The 19,777-nt window shown below is 34.6% G+C and overlaps 2 protein-coding genes across 2 annotated transcripts in view; one reads left to right on the top strand and one right to left on the bottom strand.

The window, feature by feature from the left end:
- The window catches only part of LOC147802099 (26S proteasome non-ATPase regulatory subunit 3-like), a 38,036-nt gene extending 33,998 nt beyond the window's left edge, over window positions 1-4,038 (top strand). The window contains exon 18 of the mRNA XM_087153006.1: window positions 1,027-4,038. Coding sequence (XP_087009132.1) covers window positions 1,027-1,125 — 99 coding nt within the window. The 3' untranslated portion in view covers window positions 1,126-4,038. The remainder of the gene's footprint in view (window positions 1-1,026) is intronic.
- Window positions 4,039-9,252: 5,214 nt separating this feature from the next.
- LOC147802100 (uncharacterized) lies at window positions 9,253-19,549 on the bottom strand. Its single transcript, XM_087153710.1, has 6 exons — window positions 18,353-19,549; window positions 17,439-18,179; window positions 16,148-17,293; window positions 15,576-16,033; window positions 14,415-15,436; window positions 9,253-9,536 (listed from the first exon to the last, which is right to left on the bottom strand). The coding sequence occupies exons 1-6, from the start codon at window positions 19,547-19,549 to the stop codon at window positions 9,253-9,255; spliced, it is 4,848 nt and encodes a 1,615-aa protein (XP_087009836.1).
- Between the last annotated feature and the right edge of the window lie 228 nt (window positions 19,550-19,777).

Below are 19,777 nucleotides of genomic sequence, written 5' to 3' on the forward strand. Positions count from 1 at the left end.
TAGTATTTATTTTTTGCAAAAATTATTCAAACAACTAAAAAAGTTTTTGATGTGACGAAGTACGTAAAAAGTAAAATTAACAGTAAAGGGTCTAAACTGAATACCGCTCTTCAGCCAAACAATGGGAACCATATTTCCCAGATTGCAGCTACCCCTTATATTTTGGGGGTCAGAAATCTGAATTTATTCTAAAAAAGGTATGTTTAATCTGAGAAAGTACGTTTTTGTGTCTGATTTCCTAACTTTAAATATTGTCTGCACTTATTAATTAGCATATTTGAGGTCACCCCCTCCACCCATTACGATTGAGTCCTAGAATCTGACACACCACAGTAAATGTGTGCGAACTAGTTATATCTTTTAGTTTGTATGGACTGATAGATAAATCTTCTATCTAACCATGGATTGCAGGACTTCGAATTGTAGATTTATAATGAAGGAATGCTAAAACATGCCAGAATAGTGCTTATCCACAAGTGTTGAAATAAATCAATTTGTTCAGAGATGAAGTCCGATCTTGCTATAAGTTGAGTTGAGGTTTATAGTTAATAGGTTAAAAATCCTGAAAAGAAATCAATCTCTCTTGATGAGTGCTTATGCATGGCTAATATAATCATAACTGCAAACTCTACAGGATTTTCAGTAGACTACTGGATTTTGGCAGTTTCTCCTGGTCCACTGGTTTAAATAAAATTGTTAAAATCCTGGTTTTCGTACATTTTAGAAAATTCCCTAAAATTGAGTAAATTTCCAAAAAAGAAAATCCCTACTGAAATAGAATTTTTGAACAGATTATTGCTTGCTTGCAGATTATTGCTTAAGATATTTAAGTAAGTATTACTAATACATAATGACACGAACCTCGTTTATGGAAATCAGTTCATAACTTTATTTGTTCTAAAAAATGTTCTTTTCAAATAAAGTCACATACTATCATTTGAAAAGATCGATTATAGTCAATTAATTACTTTAAAATTTAAATCTCGAACTTCTTTTATTATAACTAAAAATATTTTCTTTTTTCAGGGTTTTCCATTATTTGGGATGCAGCATGAACAAGTTTGTTACTTTTTGTCCATTTCTTTTGTATTATTTGATACCAATTATGTGTTTTTGAATTTTTAAAAAATGTAATTCTAGCAGGTAGTTAATTTAATTTAATTGTGAAACAATTTTGTTTATGAAAACATCGGGTAGATCTTTAGTCATTAAGATAAATTTAGAACTGGCCACACGCAACAAAAAGAATTTCACAAACACATTTGATAAGGAAGACTCCGATACAAAGAAACATGGACAATCAAATTAACCTTCTGTTAGACGCGGACTTGTTTCCGACATGGGTAGTCGCGTTGCACCTATAAGGTGTTTTTGATTTTTTTAAAGTCAAATGACATTTATTCTAGTTTAAATAGTTAATTGCTACCTAGTTAAGATTCTTTAGATAGATAAAGTATCAAAAAACTTATTTAATTAGTAAAGTATATTAAAAAACTGTATCACAAATAATTGCACAACATAAAGAAAAAAAAAAAGAGTAAAATTGTAAAAAAACATTGAGAGTTTTGTATATCAGAGGAACTTATTTCAATATCACATGTTAGTATAAAAATATTATCTTAGAGAGGCTGTCTGTTGCAGAACTACCTTCATGCGAACAAGAATTTTCGCTAGAGGTCTTTACAAATTGTTGTTTCATGACTAAAACATAAGTATTTTTCTCAGGTAGCACAAGTATACTTTGTATTTTTTCATTGTTTATTTTTCTGACATGGCTCACACATTTTTCTTTTCTTGGCTTGATTTTCAAACAGTGAATTTTCTGCGGCTTGAGAGGTTTGGTTTCTGCCGAGATTTCTTCACTCTCTGAAATCATAAAACCATCTGCCCGTTCAAGGCTAACGCCTACACACATAACTCTGAGTGAAAAATAAATCCACAAACTCCTCCATTTTGAGATGCTGGACAGTAACTCAAAATATTTATAACATGCCAAGTCTGGCACTTTTATAGATCACCCATACCGAGTTCTTTTTAGTTGAGGTGATGTTGCTGGCTGTTGTGTTACAGATGGTGAGTCAGTAGTGGACACTGGAGCCTTCTCATGAGTTGGTAAAATTTCTTCCCAAGTTTTCGCAAAAGTATCAATGACTTCGTTTAAATCCAGGCTTGATGCGGTTTTGTTTTCAATTGCTTTTAGCGATAAATGTCGGAGTCGAGTTTGGCCCATATTACTTTTTAAATAATTTTTTATTATTTCCAATTTGCTAAATGACCTTTCAGCTGCTGCAGAAGTGACAGGAATTGTAAAGAATAATAACATTGCTGTAAATACTTCTGTTAGGTCGCATTCTAGCACTCCATATTTGCTCATTATTTCTTTACATAATTGGTGAACAGTCAGTGCTTAAGTTAGTTGAGGTAAAACTAGGTGGTAAATATTAATAAATTGAAGTGAAAAACTAGGGCCTATTATATCTGAATATTTTCTTTGGAATTCGTCACACTTTTGTTATAAAGTTGCTTCATCAACATGTAATAAAAATGTTGGTGTTAGAAAATCGAATATATGACAGACTGCACTCATACCAATAAAACGTGTATCTAATTGAGATATTACTGTGTCTAGTACATTATTGAAAATTTCAATTTTAGATATTTTTTCTCGGTTTGGAAATCGGTGATCAGCAGCTAATTCATCAAAATGTTTTTTAACTTTTCTTTGCCTTTTTTCTTGAAAATGGGTATCAATACCATATTTTCTTGCAGTTTTACTGACTTTGCACTTGAATAATTCGAAATCATTTCTATAAATTTGCAACTTTGCTTTGGTCTCTGCTAAAAATTTACTCGCCTCGCTCAAATTGATGTTGCATTTTTGTAAACTTTTGGATGCATAATTGATGTCGTTCAATACACTGTGCATGAATTCGCAAAGCAACACGAACTCGAAATTTAGCATTTTTGTTTTAATACTCTCTGCTTCCCTACCTCATCTTTATTAGGACTCTTTAGAATTATTTCTGATAATGCTTTGATAATATCAAAATAACGAAGTTTTATTGTAGATATCGTATTGACCCTACTGGACCATCTAGTCGGATTTAGTTTTTTTAGCGTGGTGTTCGATTCGCTAGTGAATTTTGACAGTAGATCCCAACGTTTGATGCTGTTTCCGAAAAAGTTATACAAATCTTGCAACGTTGCGAAAAAATCTGTATTTCCACACAACTGCTAACGACATCATTTATCACCAAATTTAAATTATGAGTGGCACAATGTACATACTCTGTGTTAGGCTGGATATCCTTAATATGTTTTTGTACACCATTATACACACCACTCATCACACTGGCTCCATCATAGCCTTGCCCCACACATTTTTTTAAATCAATATTTTTGTCGATAAATAATGTTGTCACTTGGTTGACTAAATCTACTGCGCCATGTTTGATAGCTGCATAAAAGCCTAGAAACACTTCTTTTACTTCTATATCAATTGGCTGTCCATTTTCCGATCTGGTTATTACTGCATACCTCACAACAATGCTTAGCTGATCTACCTTCGATATGTCCTGTGCCGTATACATTATGATGGCAAAAAGCGGTGACGCTCTAATTTGTTCTAGTAGATGGGTTTCGAGTTTGGTCCCCAAGCTCTCAATCATTTCATTTTGAATTGTTGCACTCAGATATCTTGTAGATCCTAAAAACATAAAAAAACACAATTTCAAAAAAGTCCTGACATTAAACAGTTGGTAATTATAAACAAAATAAAACGATAAAAAAAAACTTAGAAATAATTATTATTACTTTTGGGCATATCCAAAACTTGCCGCAAAATGTGATCATATCGGGCGACAAGCTCTACAAAAGACAGAAAATTTCCGTGGTATCCTTTCTGACTTAAGTCTTCTTGATGTCCTCTCAAAGCCAAAGAACTCTTTACTAGGGTAAGTACGATATCGAATAACCTTTGAAGAACCATTTTCCAAAATGATGCTTCTTTGCGAATTTCATTTTCAATTCCTTGTCGATAGTATTAGTATCGTTTTTTTTCCAAAATTCATACACAGCACATGCTTCCGAATGGCCACTCGAACAACTGTGTTGTTTAATTCTCTCTGATAAATGCTTCCAATCTCGAATTCCCGTACACCAAACATTATTCCTTTGTGAAGCAAATAACCAGCAGGGTTGACAATAGGCAGCGTCTAGTATTTTGGAATAACACAACCAAAAACGATTAACTGGCCCATATTTAGAACACGAAACGTAGTACGATTTTGAAAAACACCTATTGTTCTGGTTGATGTCTGTTGGAAAAGGTTCTGAAGGCTGTAAAGGCCCCATATCAAGAATTTGACGTTTTTCGTTATCACTTAATATCTTGTTCGGGAAGTTTCCCAAGTCATAAGAAGATTTGTCGTACACATTTTCGAAAAATGTAGAGGTCTGTGGTTCCTCCAAACCCTCCACTCTTATGTGGGTCATGCAAACATCATCCACGTTCACATGATCGGCGGCGGAGGTATCTCCAACTGCAATAATTGTCGAATCTTCTTCAGTAGGCTTCTCAACCAACACTGCAGTTACCACATTATTTGAGTCACTATCAATAAAAATATTTTGGCCAGATGTACTTGCAGAAGGCTGACTAAAAAACTTGTCAATTTTGGCAATTTTTGTGTACTATCTTCTCTTTCTTGGCGTTGTTTGCGTTTAAATGCACCACTGGGTTTCTTCTTTTTATCTATAATTTTAATTTTCTAACTTATTTAAATAATACAATATTAGATTGTGCTCGAGTAGGTTGGTACTCACTGTTCACTGACGACGTTAAAAGTAAAATAAAAGGAAAGAGAAACACAATGATACGCTACAAGTGTCGTTGGGGAATCCCCGGAAAGAAATTTATCACCGTTAGTGTTAACAGTGGAGACTGTAATGGTTGGCAACTGTTTGGCGACCTTTTAAGGCGCACTTGGCGCATTTTGTTATCCCGTCGGAGGGATGCGAGAGAGAGAAAGGTAGATGTATGTTTGATATAATCGGAAGAGGGTCTCTCTTGGTATTCTAAGAGCTGGAAGCTCTTACTGGAAAACAATGCATATTTCTTTTGTTTAAAAATAAAGTTAAGTTTTATTGTTTTAAAAATCTGGTCTGCTTATTTATTGGAAAGGAAAGGCATTACAGAGACCATGAACGATCTCCTGTTCGCGGACCTGAATTAATGTACCCACTGCAGGTGACTTGCATTTTTCACGATATTTCGCGTTATACAATGAGCTGTAGCCGAAATCTATAGATTTGACGCGATTTATTGACTTAACGGACATCAATATGAGTGGTAAAATCAAATAAAATGGAACCACTATATTGACCAGTACAAAAAAGTTTATTGACATTAGCTTACTTACTCCTGATACAGCATTAATTTTTTAACCGTTCTCGAAAAAAAAATCTTAACTCGAATTCACAACGCACATCGAAGAATAATAAAACGCACATATCACTATCCGTCAAATTGACAACACTACCAACCTACAGAAAGAATTTAGGGGAATTCCTTAGGCATAACTTTTAAATTTCTCTCAACTGAGTTGTCATGAGGGCTGTCAAGTGGGGTTACAACCTATCATTTTTTTTTTGAAAATGGGAGAAATTTCCAAAAGTTCAGTTCGATCGAGATTTCTGGTAAGGATTCGAGGGCCCCCTGAGTTTGAGGGCCCCGGGGCACTGCCCCGCCTAGCCCCTAGGTAGCTACGCCACTGCCTGCCAGATCAATTCCCACAATTTCTAAAATTTCTGAACATCCTATTCTATCACGAGGTAAGGCTACAGGCTCAGCACTGAATTGTTTAGCCTTAAAACGTTAATATTTTTTCCAATGCCCACCCGTGTTAACATCCGTCAATTCAGGTATTTACAGGGCTATTTTATTGGCCTCTCTTTCAGGGGCACCATATTAGGTGGGACAATGTTGCTCCCACAGTGAGGACAGATAGTACAGAGAAGAAAAGAGGATCCATGCCTGATATTGGTCCCTCTATACATATTTATTTAGGATCATGGTTGAACTAATTTTGAGCTAGACTTAGATTATCTTCAAAAACCTTCTCTTGTTGGAATTTAGGCTATTATATTTCATAATTTTTGAAGCTATGAGCTACAAAAGTTTACAAACTTGCAAGGTAGTGGATGATAAGTTTCTTTATCTATGAAACTGTAGGAATTAGAGTTTGAGACTGAATTTTGCGTTCAAATAATTAGGGTCTAGGTGGGGTGTTCCTGCTGTAATTTGGCTTGTTTGATTCATGTTGATCAACATATGAATGAAAAAGCATTCCAGCCTATTGTCACTAAACTGTTTCTTCCAACTGAAAAACTGTCAAAACAAGGAATTGCATGCATATCATAAGCACACCGGACAAAAAATTAGTCATCATTAAAGAAATCATGAAAAACATAATCTCTCTGGATTTGATAAGTTAGTCCGCCAGCTTTTGCAGGTACGTCGGGTTCAGTATAAAAAACTCCCTGAGGGATTGATCGCCCAAAACCACCAAATTGCGAGGAGGATGCTGATTACCGCGTCCTACCTGTTGTTCCATCATGTCCCACAAATTTTCAATGGGGCTCAAGTCAGGTGCAGGAGATTTGAAAGCCAGTCGAGATGTAATTGAGGGTCTGAGTGTTCATGAAATCAGTCATACATTTTTTCAACCCGATGAACTTTGCTGTTGTCATCTTGAAACTTAGGGCCATAAACAACACACTCTTCATAAAGATGTTGGTTGAAAGACGACTTCTAATCATCCAGGATGTTCACATAAACATGTTGATTCTTGTTAGTGGCCTTCTCAGTGAGGGGGCCCAATTCATAATAAGAAAAATGTCCCCAAAACATGACAGACCTCCCTTCTGCTTGAACCTGACCTTGCACACACAGTCAGTATAAAAAGCTTCATCAGCTCTTCGTAGCACTCGATGACGTGAGTCTATTAAATAAAGGCAAAACTTGATTTGTCAGACCACATTTTATACCGTCAGTCAGCAACTGTCCACGTTCGGTGACTTTTAGCTCTTGGAAGTCGCGCAGTTTTACGTGCCTCTTACGAGATGCCCGACTCCAGGAGTTCATTGTTCGTCGCAATGTTCTCTCACTGACAGGTTGGGATGGACCTTCATTTACTAACTGAACCAATTCCTGTCGGGTTTGGAAGCGATTTTGATTGACAAGTCGTGAAACTCGTCTCCGGTCCCATTAATGCATGATATTTTTCCGACCACAATTCTGACGTCTTTCGTGACCACGTGTATTACACCACTGCTTGTAGACATGTTGAACAGTCCGCATCGAAATACCAATAAATCCAGCAACTTCATTCACAGTATGACCATGGGCATGGCCAAACACAATTGCCAGTTTTTGCCACTCTATGACATCCTTACACTTATCCATATTTACACACAATTTCCTTTTCAAACAAAAATATCACACTGATAGCTACTTGCCTTTGATCACGTTTAAGCAGTGTGCGGGCAGTTGAGCACGTCACTTGACCACTGCGTCACTAAACGAAATTTAACGATTCATCGGTGCTCACGCACTAGGTTGACTAATTTTTTGTCTGGTGAGCTTATGATTCTTCTGATGATGGTGAGCTATCTTGCACATACTTAAATTATCCCCAAGGATTTTGCTATTACCCTCATTCGAAAACTATAAAATTATAGTCAAATTATTCCTTATATATTTAACAAACGTTTTTTTTTTCATACCTCATTTGGAATTTGTAAAATGGTTGTTTGTGCTTAATTCTAATAATACGATGAATTATGAGGTTAAAAAATTTTATCAAAAATAAGAGTTTGATTTTCCTAAACTGCCCAAAAAAAATTTTCGAAATCACTTTTCTCAAAATTTTTCCCATGAATGTATTCTAGAATATTACATGAACCACAAACACTATTTTTAATCCGAAAGAATCGATGGACACCAGGTACTCAAAAGCATAAAGTTTAAGCAACCTGGTTGTGTTATGAAATTAGCTAAAGAACTTAAATTTATAATAATTGTCGACATTATGAGAGTTTCAATACTTTTTTAAAAATGTATTATTTCAAAACCAGCTTTTTAAGAGTGCTGTCACCATTAAGTCAACTTAGCCTTAAACAGTTGGTATCCGAAATGAGCAATATTTTCCGACGAAAAGAAAGTTATAAAGAACTTACAATAGAATTTTTCTATGGAATAGTTTTTGCTAAAATGAATAATAACTTGAGTAAAATACACAATAAATCCAAGTTATAGGCTTGTGCATCGTGAAAAGTAAATTAAAGAATAAGATGAAGATTAGAACTAAATCAATAACTGAAAATGCGCAAATTTGTTAAATTAATTTTATTCTGTATGAATGAATCCAATTATACCCAAATATACAATTATATAGAATTTTGATAATCTTTAATTTCTAACAAACTTTGCAATTTTTTTCTATTCAAAAAGAACAGTAATTGGTATCAAATAATGCAATTGATTTTGTGACAAATCAACAAATTAAAATTCTACTATGTCAGCTAACGAAACATTTCTTTTTTGAACCAACTGGATGAAGCAATGGAGAAGCTATTACAGGGAAGAAGTAAAGCTAGAGAGAGTCTACTGCTGAGAAACACTAGAAGGATGGGAATTCCTACAAGGTGAAGAAGATGAAAATTAATTCAAGTAAACGAAGAGCGTTCTCCATTTCACAAAACCTTTTTTAAAAAAAAGAAACTCTTTTTAGTAAGTTTCACTGACGCAGACAGCATCACTAAAAAAGAGTACAGAAATAGACAAAAAAACAGCAGTATTGCAAGAAGAAAACACGGGATTTGTAAGGCCAAAAAAGAAAACCTTCATATTACTTTAATTAAATAACAATTTTGTCTAGAAATTCAACAAGAAATTTCTTGTAGAAAAATATGTCGTTAAGACTATTGACTTCAGATCCCAATTATTTAAAATTGTTCACGGTTTCAAATTTATAATCCCCAATTACAAGATAAGGGCTGGTATAATTGGTACAGGTCATATACTTAGTTTTGCCCTGGTTGATTACAAGATGCAGGCTGCGGCCTCAAGTGAAATAAAAGCCTCTGTTAGTGCCTCAGGAGTTCGTGCAACAATATCAATGTCGTCAGCGAATGTAAAAATTTGGACAGATTTATTAAAGATTGTTCCGCGGGTATTAATATTCGAGTCTTTCATAATCTTTTGCAAAGCAATATTGAAAAGCAGACAAGCCTCCCTTTGTCAAGTCCATTAGAAACAACAATAAGATCATTCTGAACTCTGAGTTTTGTTTCAGTTAGGGTAATGGCTGTCAGATTGACAAGTTTCTCTGGTATTGCCAACTCTCTCATTGCTTCGATGAGTAGATTTCTGTTAATGGAGTTATAGGCAGTCTTGAAGTCAATAAAAAGATGGCGTGTTGCTATGCCAAATTCATTGGGTTTTTTTTCTCCAAGATTTGCCTTATGTTGAAGAACTATAGAAGTCATGGTACGTTAAAAGTTATGGTAAGAATATCTAATTCTGCTTGATTAGCTCTGAAATCTCAAAATCTGCGTTCAAACTCAAAATGGAGTTTTTTCAAGCCATCTTTATAATTCTAAAGCTTAATAATATTACCTAATTTACTGAGGGTGTTGAATTTAACTTCGAGCTTCCCAGCTAACAGATTAAGCTTCTGTTTAAAAGCTTTGAGATGTGCCCAGATATCATCCATCAATTGATTTTTTTCTTGCATTTTAATATTCAAGTTGTTCATACGACGAAGATCTACAAAATATGCAAAATCTGAAAGCCATTCTATATCTTCTAATATTTAGTACTCTGCTGAACACTGTTTCTTATGGAGGAACCACACAATGTCGTCTTTCAGCTGCCAAACTCGCTGAATAGACTGTGTTGCCTGTGAGTAAGCCAACGAGATCGTATAATATTAATAAGCTTTACTACTGTTATATAATTATTTAAGTAATTAATATTAATAAGCTTTATATTAATAAGCTTTACTTAGTTTAAAAAAAAGAATATTCTATTCGCTGGCCGGACAGAACCTTCTGGTGGGCCACAGTTGGCCGCGGGGCGTAATTTGCCCTTCCCTGAAGTAATTGATACTCATTTTCTTATTGCAACAGAAAAATACATAATTTCTATATATTAATCTCAAATTATTAAGAGTTGTTTCCTAGACTTCCATTAATTGGATCATACTGGAAACTGTAACTAAACGGTTTTTTAATTATACATAAGTAGAACAAATTATACTTTTCGTAGTTTGTTGCTAGCCCTTTTAAAAAAAGTCTGGTATGCGTTTACTGTTTCAAAAAATGTCCTGGTTTTTTTTCTCAGGAACACTACGTGACCAGTATTTTAAACGTATTACTTTTCACTTTGTAATTTTTTTAAGCAAATTAATTTTGTTGTTTACCGTAATGCATTTAAAATTTTTTTAACTAATTATCAGACAGAACTGGTTAATTATGACCTAAATAATTCCTCAGGGGGTTTACTTGTGAGTAAACACGGGTGTCACAATCCCGAGGTACCCCAGTGATTGTTTTATTTAGATTGAGTTTTGTTTACAGAGAACTTCACTATACACATATAGTTACACTTTAGTGAAAAACAGAGCTTTTTTCTTCTGAAAAGTCAGCTCATTAATTTATATTCTCTTTGTGGGGATGCTTCTCCAGGATCTGTGATTAATTATAAAGGCTAAAGATTTTTTAAAAAAAGATTAAACTTTGATTAAAGCTATTCCGTAAAATTGTATTCAGTTTCACTTACATATAATACTAATAGCTTTAAAAGTTCATTTCATTATGAAATTGACTAATTCAATTCTGATTTCACGAGAATTTTTTTTCCCATAAGATTATTTAGGCTTTGTTTATATGAATTCATATGCGAGTTAAAATTAGAAATGTTTTAAAATTTTGGTGTTTTAAAGCTTATTGAAAACTTTTATGCACCTTTAAGTAAAAAGAAAATAATGTTTCAGTAAGCATCATTGCCTTCAGAGAAATTTTATTGATAATATTCTGAAGATTTTAATAGTTACTGCAGTCATACAAAGTTTCGCAACACATTTTCCATTCTGAAAAACGACTTAGCAATCTTTTTCTTCTTTCCTTTTTTTGTGTGTCATTTTTCTTTAAAAAATCGAATGAAAACAATGTAAGCATTACTTGGGATTTAAAAAAGCTGTTCTTGGAGACATAGAAGTTATTCTGACATTGCTGATTCCCCCCCCCCCAAAAAAAAAAATATTTTGTTGCTGTTTTTCTTTATTTTCCTTTTTCGTCCTGAATCTTATCTGTCCCATTTTCTGGGGATTAAAATGTTTGATACGGATAAATGAATTATTTATATTTTTAACAATTCGTAATGTTATTTTTTGAATCGCAACTAGTTGTATACTTGGTTCAGGCATATAACCTTACCAACAGGATTCATGGTCTTATACTTGGAAATAGATTATGACCAAAATAATTCCTCAGGGGGTTTACTTTTAAGTAAACACGGGTGTCACAAGCCCGAGGTCCCCCAGTGATTGTTTTATTTAGATTAAGTTTGATTTTCTGTGAAGAAGCATGTGCTGTCTCTGGAAAAAAAATTTGACGATAATGTAAATGAAAAAATTGTTTCAACATTACTCCTTCAAAGGAAATCTGTGCGAAACATTGGACAATATCTGGAAATTATTACACGTCCTCTGTTGAGAATATAATAACCAATTGCAAGTGTAAAACTGAAAACTAGCTCTGAATTGTCCGTTACAGCCATGTGATTGAATGTAAATTATTTTATCAGCCTAACTGAACTAAAAACCACTATTAAGCACTGCAAACTAACATCACCATATAATACACAGAAATAATATATTCTGTATAATAATTGACAGAATGAGAGCTGAACGGAACTTTCTTTTCAGTTTACATAGTACTCACGAGTAATAGAGACCAGACTAGCTTATGTACTTAAAAGTGGTCAAGTTTTATCGATTAAAGAGATTTTAAAAAGTTCCATGACACAATAGACAGGATTTTATTTATAGAATCAAATTGGGCCTTTTTTATATTAGCAGTATTGTTGAATTTTGCTTAGGAAAACTTTTCTAACCAAAATTGCCGCTCTGTAACTTTAAAAGCCTAATGATACACAATATCAGAGTTGCTGCATTTGGCCGTGGTTGTAAATGTAGAAAATGTATTCTTGGCTTCTATATAGAAAATATTTTGGGTCGCTTTAATGTTTAGAATTTGTTTCTCCTGTTTCCATTTTTCGTTTGACGGGCATTAGCAGAATAATGTTCGAGATAATTTGTACATTGTTCTGGTGATGTACAGGTTTTTAAATTTTGCCCAGATTGACAAAATCGATAACAGGTCTCCTTCCCTCTGCAGACCTGCTAACCTTACAAAATAAAAAAGCAGGAGACTCTTTCTGTATCACGACATAGCGCAATATTGAAAATTAAACCTGATTCACATTTCTTACAAGAAGTTTATTTCAAAATATATTATTTACATTACATAAAATAGATCACAATAAGATTCTGACACTGACTAATAAAGATATGTGTTCTTACTATAAAATATAAGGTTCTATAGAATTATATTAAAACACATCTTGATTTTTTAAAATTTAGGAAGAGGTTCAAAATTAACAAAATATGTCAATAATGAATACAATACTTTATAAATGTATTTCTTCTTATTTTTTTTTTAAACTGCTACTGTTTTAAAACTGCAGATGTTGCTGATGTAGCATTATTTAAAAAACTGACTTCTATAGAAAGTGATAAAACATTTTGCCTAATGGTATCCAAGATATATTTCCTCTCCAATTTTGCCATTTCATTGGTCATTGCTGTTGTTTTGGTTCGCGCACATCCATAATTTTTAGCGATGTTGCTATAGGGGAACATTAGCATTTTTCTAAATAAATGCCCAGCATGATCTGAAGCACAGTTGGGAGGCTATGCTCTATGATAAAAGCAGTAAAAAATGATTCGGCACGAATAACAGAAAAATCATCGTTTCTTTTATTTTTCTTGAAAAATTATTTTTCGATTTGCTTTAAGAAATCTAGAAGCAGTTTGATGCTTTTCACGATTGATGTGGGCAACAATATCACTTGCAATAGAAAAATCTGTTTGACACGCATAGCAGAATGCAAACGTATCTCCTTTCCTTGAACTTAGGATACAAGGAAAATCATCAGAATATTTTTTGTTAAAAGCTGTCTGATATATTTTTTTTATGTTAGTCAGACATTACTGCTTGCAACCCTCCCTCTTCCACTCTACGTCACACGATGCCATGGTATCATGATAATCACGAATCATGATTACATACAACGTGAAGAGGCAAAGGAAAAACTGGGAAATCGGGGATACAAAAGAATAAAACACATCTTAACACTGTGTTCTAATTTAAAAATTAAGAAACGTCGTTTGTTTAATAATGATTTCTTTTTCCTTATTTTCTTTACTCGGTACAACTTCGCATCGAAACCTTATTTACATTCTTAAAGATAAAGGATACTTCCCTTTACTTTAAAACATGCTTATATATTGACTAAGTGCTCGGTGCAATGTATCCTGATTTGGCTCTTACGCAAGAAACTAACCATATCCTTGATTATGAATCAGACAATATATTGGACCACCTATAAACAAATCGTACAATTATATAAATAATCGATTTTCATATCATGATGTGTTGATATTCGGGAAAAGTTCGGGCAAAGAATATTATTTTACATATAATTATAGTTCAGTTATCACTTCCTTACTACTTAAAAAATACCTTCAGGGAGGGTGAGGTAGAAAACAATGACTATCTAACTTACCACCTCTGCATATAAACAAATATCGCTAATATATAAACGGTTCATTATTATATGAAGATGCTGTTTCGTTTCACGAACGAGGCCTAAATTATCAGCAATGAAGGCGAAATTAATAATTAAATCAACGCAAAGAAACGTTTAGTTCTCAATAAAAACAAAACAACCTTTCTTTATTACTTCTTACATCAGTCATAATACCCAGCGATTAAAACTACTAAATCGATTCTCAACACTCCCACCTTTTGTATTGATTTTAATCAAGACAAAACTTAATAAACATATAAAGTTAACCAAAAAGGGGGAAACGTTAGTGAGAAATATAAACAAACTACTGAGAGAAACAACTGTTACTGAAGTAAAGTGCTTTAACTGAAATCTATAAATTAGTTTAAAATTTACTTTATGACATAAACTCTCTAAAGAAAATAAAAAAAAAAGAAAAAGTTTCTTTTCAAAGATCTAGTCTCTTGGGCATCTTTACTTGACGACCACTTTCGTGTACTTTTTATTTCAGGAGGCTCTTCAGAGATACCTTCATTACTTATTTTCGTTTCATTATTTGGGGGAACTGATAAGTCCTCGAAACGTATTTCCAAGGGATAAAGTCGTTGTATTGGCCGAATAATGGTAGTATGAGCCAGTTTTAACCGAGCGACTCTGTGTTTTCCATCTTTGCCTGAGATTAACTCCTCAACTCGTGCTAAGGGCCAGTCAATTCTTTTGGAATTACTAGAACCCACTAGTAGAATATCACCCTCCTTTAGTTTGTAGCGTTGTTTTTCCTCAGGATTTTTCACTGAAGCGGCTAAGTATTCTTTTTGGAATCTCTTGCGAAAACCATCGCGTACCTTTTGCAGGTAGCGCAGCCTTTTTCGCAAATGGTTGCCATCAATCAGATCTAGATCGACTGTGTCACAATGTAATGGTGTGGTAACTTCACGCAAGAAATGGGAAGGAGTCAAAGACTTTGGCTCTTCAGGGTCCTCAGATGTATAGGTTAGAGGTCTTTGGTTGATGGTACTCTCGCACTCAGCTAACATAGTAAGCATCTCTTCATAGTTAAGACTTGCTTTGCCAAGGTTTCTCTTTAGAAGATCCTTGAGAACTCTAATAAGACGTTCCCACCATCCACCGTACCACGGTGCACTTGGGGGATTGAAATTCCACTTTATTTGAGATGCTGTAGAATCTGCTTGAATAACTTCCCAGTCTAAGTTTTGAAGCGCTCTTGCCGTGCCAATAAAATTTGTTCCTTGATCCGTATATATTACACTGCACCTCCCTCTACGAGCGATGAATCTTCTTAATGCTTGAATAAAGGTATCGGTTGACAAAGATGTCACTAACTCAAGGTGCACGGCACGGTACACCGCGCAAGTAAATAAAATAATCCAAGCCTTAATACGTCCTCGCAGAAAGACAGGGCCAGCTAAATCTGCCCCGACGACTTGAAACGCAGCAATTCTTTGGATACGATCGACTGGTAATGGCGCTCTCTCCGTAGTCGAATGTTTCGAGGAATGTCTTTTACAGGGAATACACTTTGAAATAATTTCCCTGATAATCCTCCGTCCTCTGGGGATCCAAAACCTGCTTCTTAAATATCCTAAAAGGGTCTGAACTCCAGCATGTTTTAGGATCTTATGTGTATATTCAATCAAACGCCGTTATTTCATGATCAGGAAGAACAATAGGGCATTGAAAGTTCTCATCGTCTTCTCCAAGTATAAGACGGCTCTTGACCCTCAATATACCTTGTTCTTCATAAAATTTCATAGAAGTTTCATACTTCTTCCTATTCACATCCGTCCACTCGTTTTGAATCATCTTTATCAGGCATAATTCAGCAATTTGAAATTCTTCACTGGTAATTGCTCCTTTAATATTTTCTCGAACTTTACTACAGTTGACACAAAAACGGAGCATCCATGCAACCATCCGCACTATCATAGAATATTTCGAAAAATATAGAAATCTGTCACTGACCACTTCCCTTTGAACATTTGCTGCACTCGTTACTATCTTTCGACATTCTTTCAGCGCTTCCTCTGGACAAGACAAATTTGTAACCGGCCATGACTCTTCATCTTGTCGTAGCCACAAAGGACCCTCCCACCATTTCTGGTGTAAAAGATCATATCAATTACAAGAACGTGATGGTAAATCGGCAGGGTTTAACTCTCCTGGTATGTGTCTCCATGCGTTGATATCCGTCAGCTTTCTTATTTCTTTTACTCTATTTCCGATAAATGTATTCCAAGGTTCTTGCTTCCTTATCCACGCTAACGCAACCATAGAGTCACTCCAAAAAAATGTCTTAAGAGGCAACTTCAGGGATTCTGTAATAGATTTATGTAACCGAGCAGCGATGACAGCTCCCAGTAATTCTGCTCTTGGAATCGTTGGACGGTTCATTGGCATCACTCTAGATTTTGCAGTTACCAAATTTACAAAAACTTCTCCTTGCTCTTTACATCTCAAGAATGCACAACAAGCATAAGCTTTCTCTGATGCATCTGAAAAAATATGTAAAGTTGCATCATCGACATTACCTCTAAACATTCTTCTTGGAAGAGTGCATTGTTCAATCAGACCAAGATGTTTTGCCCACCTAAGAAACCTCACTTTAAGATCTTCGGGAAGCTCTTCGTCCCAATGTAATTTCATTCTCCAGGCCTCTTGTAGTATCAATTTCGGTACGAGCATTGCAGGACATGAAAATCCTATTGGGTCGTATATGCTGTTTACTACTGAAAGTAACATTCTTTTACTCGGTAAAGGACTCAGGTCAGCAATTGTTTTAGGGAAAATACATGATATTTCATCTGTTTCACAATTCCACTTAAGTCCTAATACTGACTGAATCGGATTTACGGAAGAGCCTGTAGAAAACCAACATCGTAAGTCAAAGCACCCAGCGGCCATTATCTTGATTGCTTGATTTTTTAAAATTTGAAACTGATCTTCCTCATCCACACTGGTAACCAAGTTATCCACGTAAAAGCCGTCTTCTAATTTACTTCTTGTAAAATCCATGTCTTTACCTTTAAATTTTTCCTGACCAAGGTGATGTAGTATCGTTGCATTCAGTAGGAAAGGAGAAGTAGTAATTCCAAAAACGACACGGCAGTGTCTGTATTCGACGATAGTTGAACAATCAGAATCCTTATACCACAAGAATCGCAATACATCTCTGTCTACTTGATTTACACTTATCTGCAAAAATGCCTGTTTAATATCGGCAGTAACTCCCTTTGCACCCCATCTGAACCTGTTTAGTAAGGGAGGAATTTGCTGTATCAAACTTGGTCCAGTACTAAGACAATCATTTAATGAAGCACCACCTTTAGTTTTGCATGAACCGTCAAAGTATTTTCGTTGCTGCGCTTGATAACTTAATTACTGGTCTGTGTGGTAGGTAGTAGACTGAATTCTTTACTTCCGATAACTTAGTTTCCTCAATAATTCCTTCTTTTTTCCAATTCAAAAAAACTTCGCTATATGATTTTAATGTGTTTTCTTTTACCATATTCTTCGTAACAGAACGGAGTCTAGATACGGCTACTTCACGATTGTTGTATAAGGGAGGATGTCCTACCAACCAAGGAAGTGTAACTTCATAACGATTTTCATTATTAACCTTCAGAGTTTCTTGAAAATGGATCAGTGTGTCTTCTTCTAGCATTCTTTTCTCGTGCACTTCTGTTGGATCTGTTATTCCTAAAACTTCCAAATCCCAAATGTTATGCAACTCAAAGTTATTCAATGCCAACGATACCATATTGAAAACTTCCTTTTTCTTTCCAAGACCCATGATGGTCCAACCAACTGTAGTTTCTATGGCTGTTATCCCTGTTTTGAAAACTTCTACTCTTCCTGTTAAAATACTGCCAAGGACATCTGCTCCAAGTAGTATTCTTATAGGCAACGCATTGCTACCTACATCAAATAGAATTATCCCACGGGAAGATAATTCGGAAATAAGTTTTTCATCTTGAATTCTAGGTAATGCCGTACAAATTTTTGACTGATCAAGGAATGTAACTGGTATAGAACATTTTCCGTCTAAACCTTCTATAGTCAATTTATATTTTTTATGGTTAGCAGCAGGTGTTGTTCCTCCACCAAACAAACCTTGCGAAAGTATTTTGGTACCTGAAGATTGAAGATGTAATTCTTTAACTAAACTAGTTTCGATGTATGAACGGTGTGATCCATCATCTAATAAAGATCGAACACAAACCTCTTTACCATCATTACGAATAGTCTTAACATAACAGTCTTAAGATAAATTTCTCTTGGCGATGATTGAGAAGAAAGCAGTGCTGTGGCATTTTCTTCTTCATGCCTTTGTTCCTTGTCAGGGGAATTCATGGATCCTTTGCTAAAATTAGGGCACAATATCACATAATGTCGTTGATTGCACAATAAACACCTTACTTTACTTCTACAATCTCGGAAAAAATGTCCCTTTTTTAAACATAATAAGCAACATTTTGCTTGCTTAACTGCTTTTTTCCTTTCTTCCAAACTCAAATCAGAAGCTTTTCGACAATCTTTGGTATTGTGAGATTTATGACAAAATATGCAATCAGTTTTTCCAAACGATTTATCAGGAAGTGATGATATTAAAGCAGCGGCTGTTGGATCGTCCTGTTGAAATGGTTTATTTACTTCTCGTTTGTACTTTTGTCTCCCAAACCCATTTTCCGCTAAAACCCTATGTTCTTCACCTTCTACTTCATGAGAGAGAAAGGACATTAACGCTTCCAACAAATTTTCTTTAGTTAGATTTATCATCTCTTTTTCGCCAATTTTGGCATTTAATCTGTATCTATCCCACGCCTTTAAAACTTCAACGGGTAAACATGATTCTACAACCGGGTACAACATTGCTGCGTAATTTTTTGTGGTCACCCCCAATGTTTCCAGCGATCTCAAATTCGAACCTAATTTATCATAAAGTTCAGCAAGCCGTACATTTTGGCGATTTAGCACTAAAGCTAAAAGATCTCTAATGTAAACTTCTATCAATAAATCTGTCCTTCCAAAACGAGACTTTAAGTGTTCTATTACTTTCAAATAATTTTCTTTGGATGGTGGATAGCTGTCAACGATATCTCTTGCTTTCGTATTTGACTTAATAGACGCCAATAGATATTGGAATTTATCTTCTTTTAAATTATTATCATTGTGAATGCGAGAAAACTGTCCCCAAAATGCTACCCAAGTTTTTGGACCAACTTCATATTCTTTCAAAACTATTTTTGGCAGCTTTAAATTTGCGCCAACTATTGACTGTACATCGCATGACTTGGCATCAAAATTTTTCTGAACATAAGAATCGTAAAATACTTTCACTTCAATAAATTTCTCTCTATAAGATTCAGCTAAATCAAATTCTTCGTCAGAAATATTACTTAACAAACTTATTTGAGAATCCAAATCAAACAACCTAGTCGATTTATCAACTATCTTATTATAAATAGTAAATATTTCCTTACTTTCAATATTTTCGGATTCTTCTAACTTAGCAAATTGATTGCAAGCAGTAGTAAAAGCACGGCGTAACTGTGTTCTTGCTTTTTTCAAATCTTCTACGTTACTTGCAATGTCATTTTCTTTTTCTTCGGCCATTTTCAGTTTTAAATTCCAGAGTAGGCTTAACACAAATCGTTATATTAACAATGCAATATTTCCAATCTTAATCGCAGAAATTCTTTTTAAATCACGGACGCCATGTTTCGTTTCACGAACGAGGCCTAAATTATCAGCAATGAAGGTGAAATTAATAATTAAATCAACGCAAAGAAACGTTTAGTTCTCAATAAAAACAAAACAACCTTTCTTTATTACTTCTTACAT

The sequence above is a fragment of the Parasteatoda tepidariorum genome, chromosome 10, assembly GCF_982258835.1.
Source record: "Parasteatoda tepidariorum strain Cologne lab strain chromosome 10, Ptep-v5.0, whole genome shotgun sequence".
Lineage (NCBI taxonomy): Eukaryota > Metazoa > Arthropoda > Arachnida > Araneae > Theridiidae > Parasteatoda > Parasteatoda tepidariorum.

Bases quoted from the DNA above. Each gene is read 5' to 3' on its own strand.
- LOC147802100 (XM_087153710.1), bottom strand. From the start codon at position 19,549: ATGGCCGAAGAAAAAGAAAATGACATTGCAAGTAACGTAGAAGATTTG. The intron at 18,180-18,352 runs GTAAGGTGTTTA...TGTTATGTTAAG, and splicing joins TCCGAGATTGTAGAAGTAAA to ACTATTCGTAATGATGGTAA. The intron at 16,034-16,147 runs GTAAAAGAAATA...CTTTTACACCAG, and splicing joins ATACATTTATCGGAAATAGA to AAATGGTGGGAGGGTCCTTT.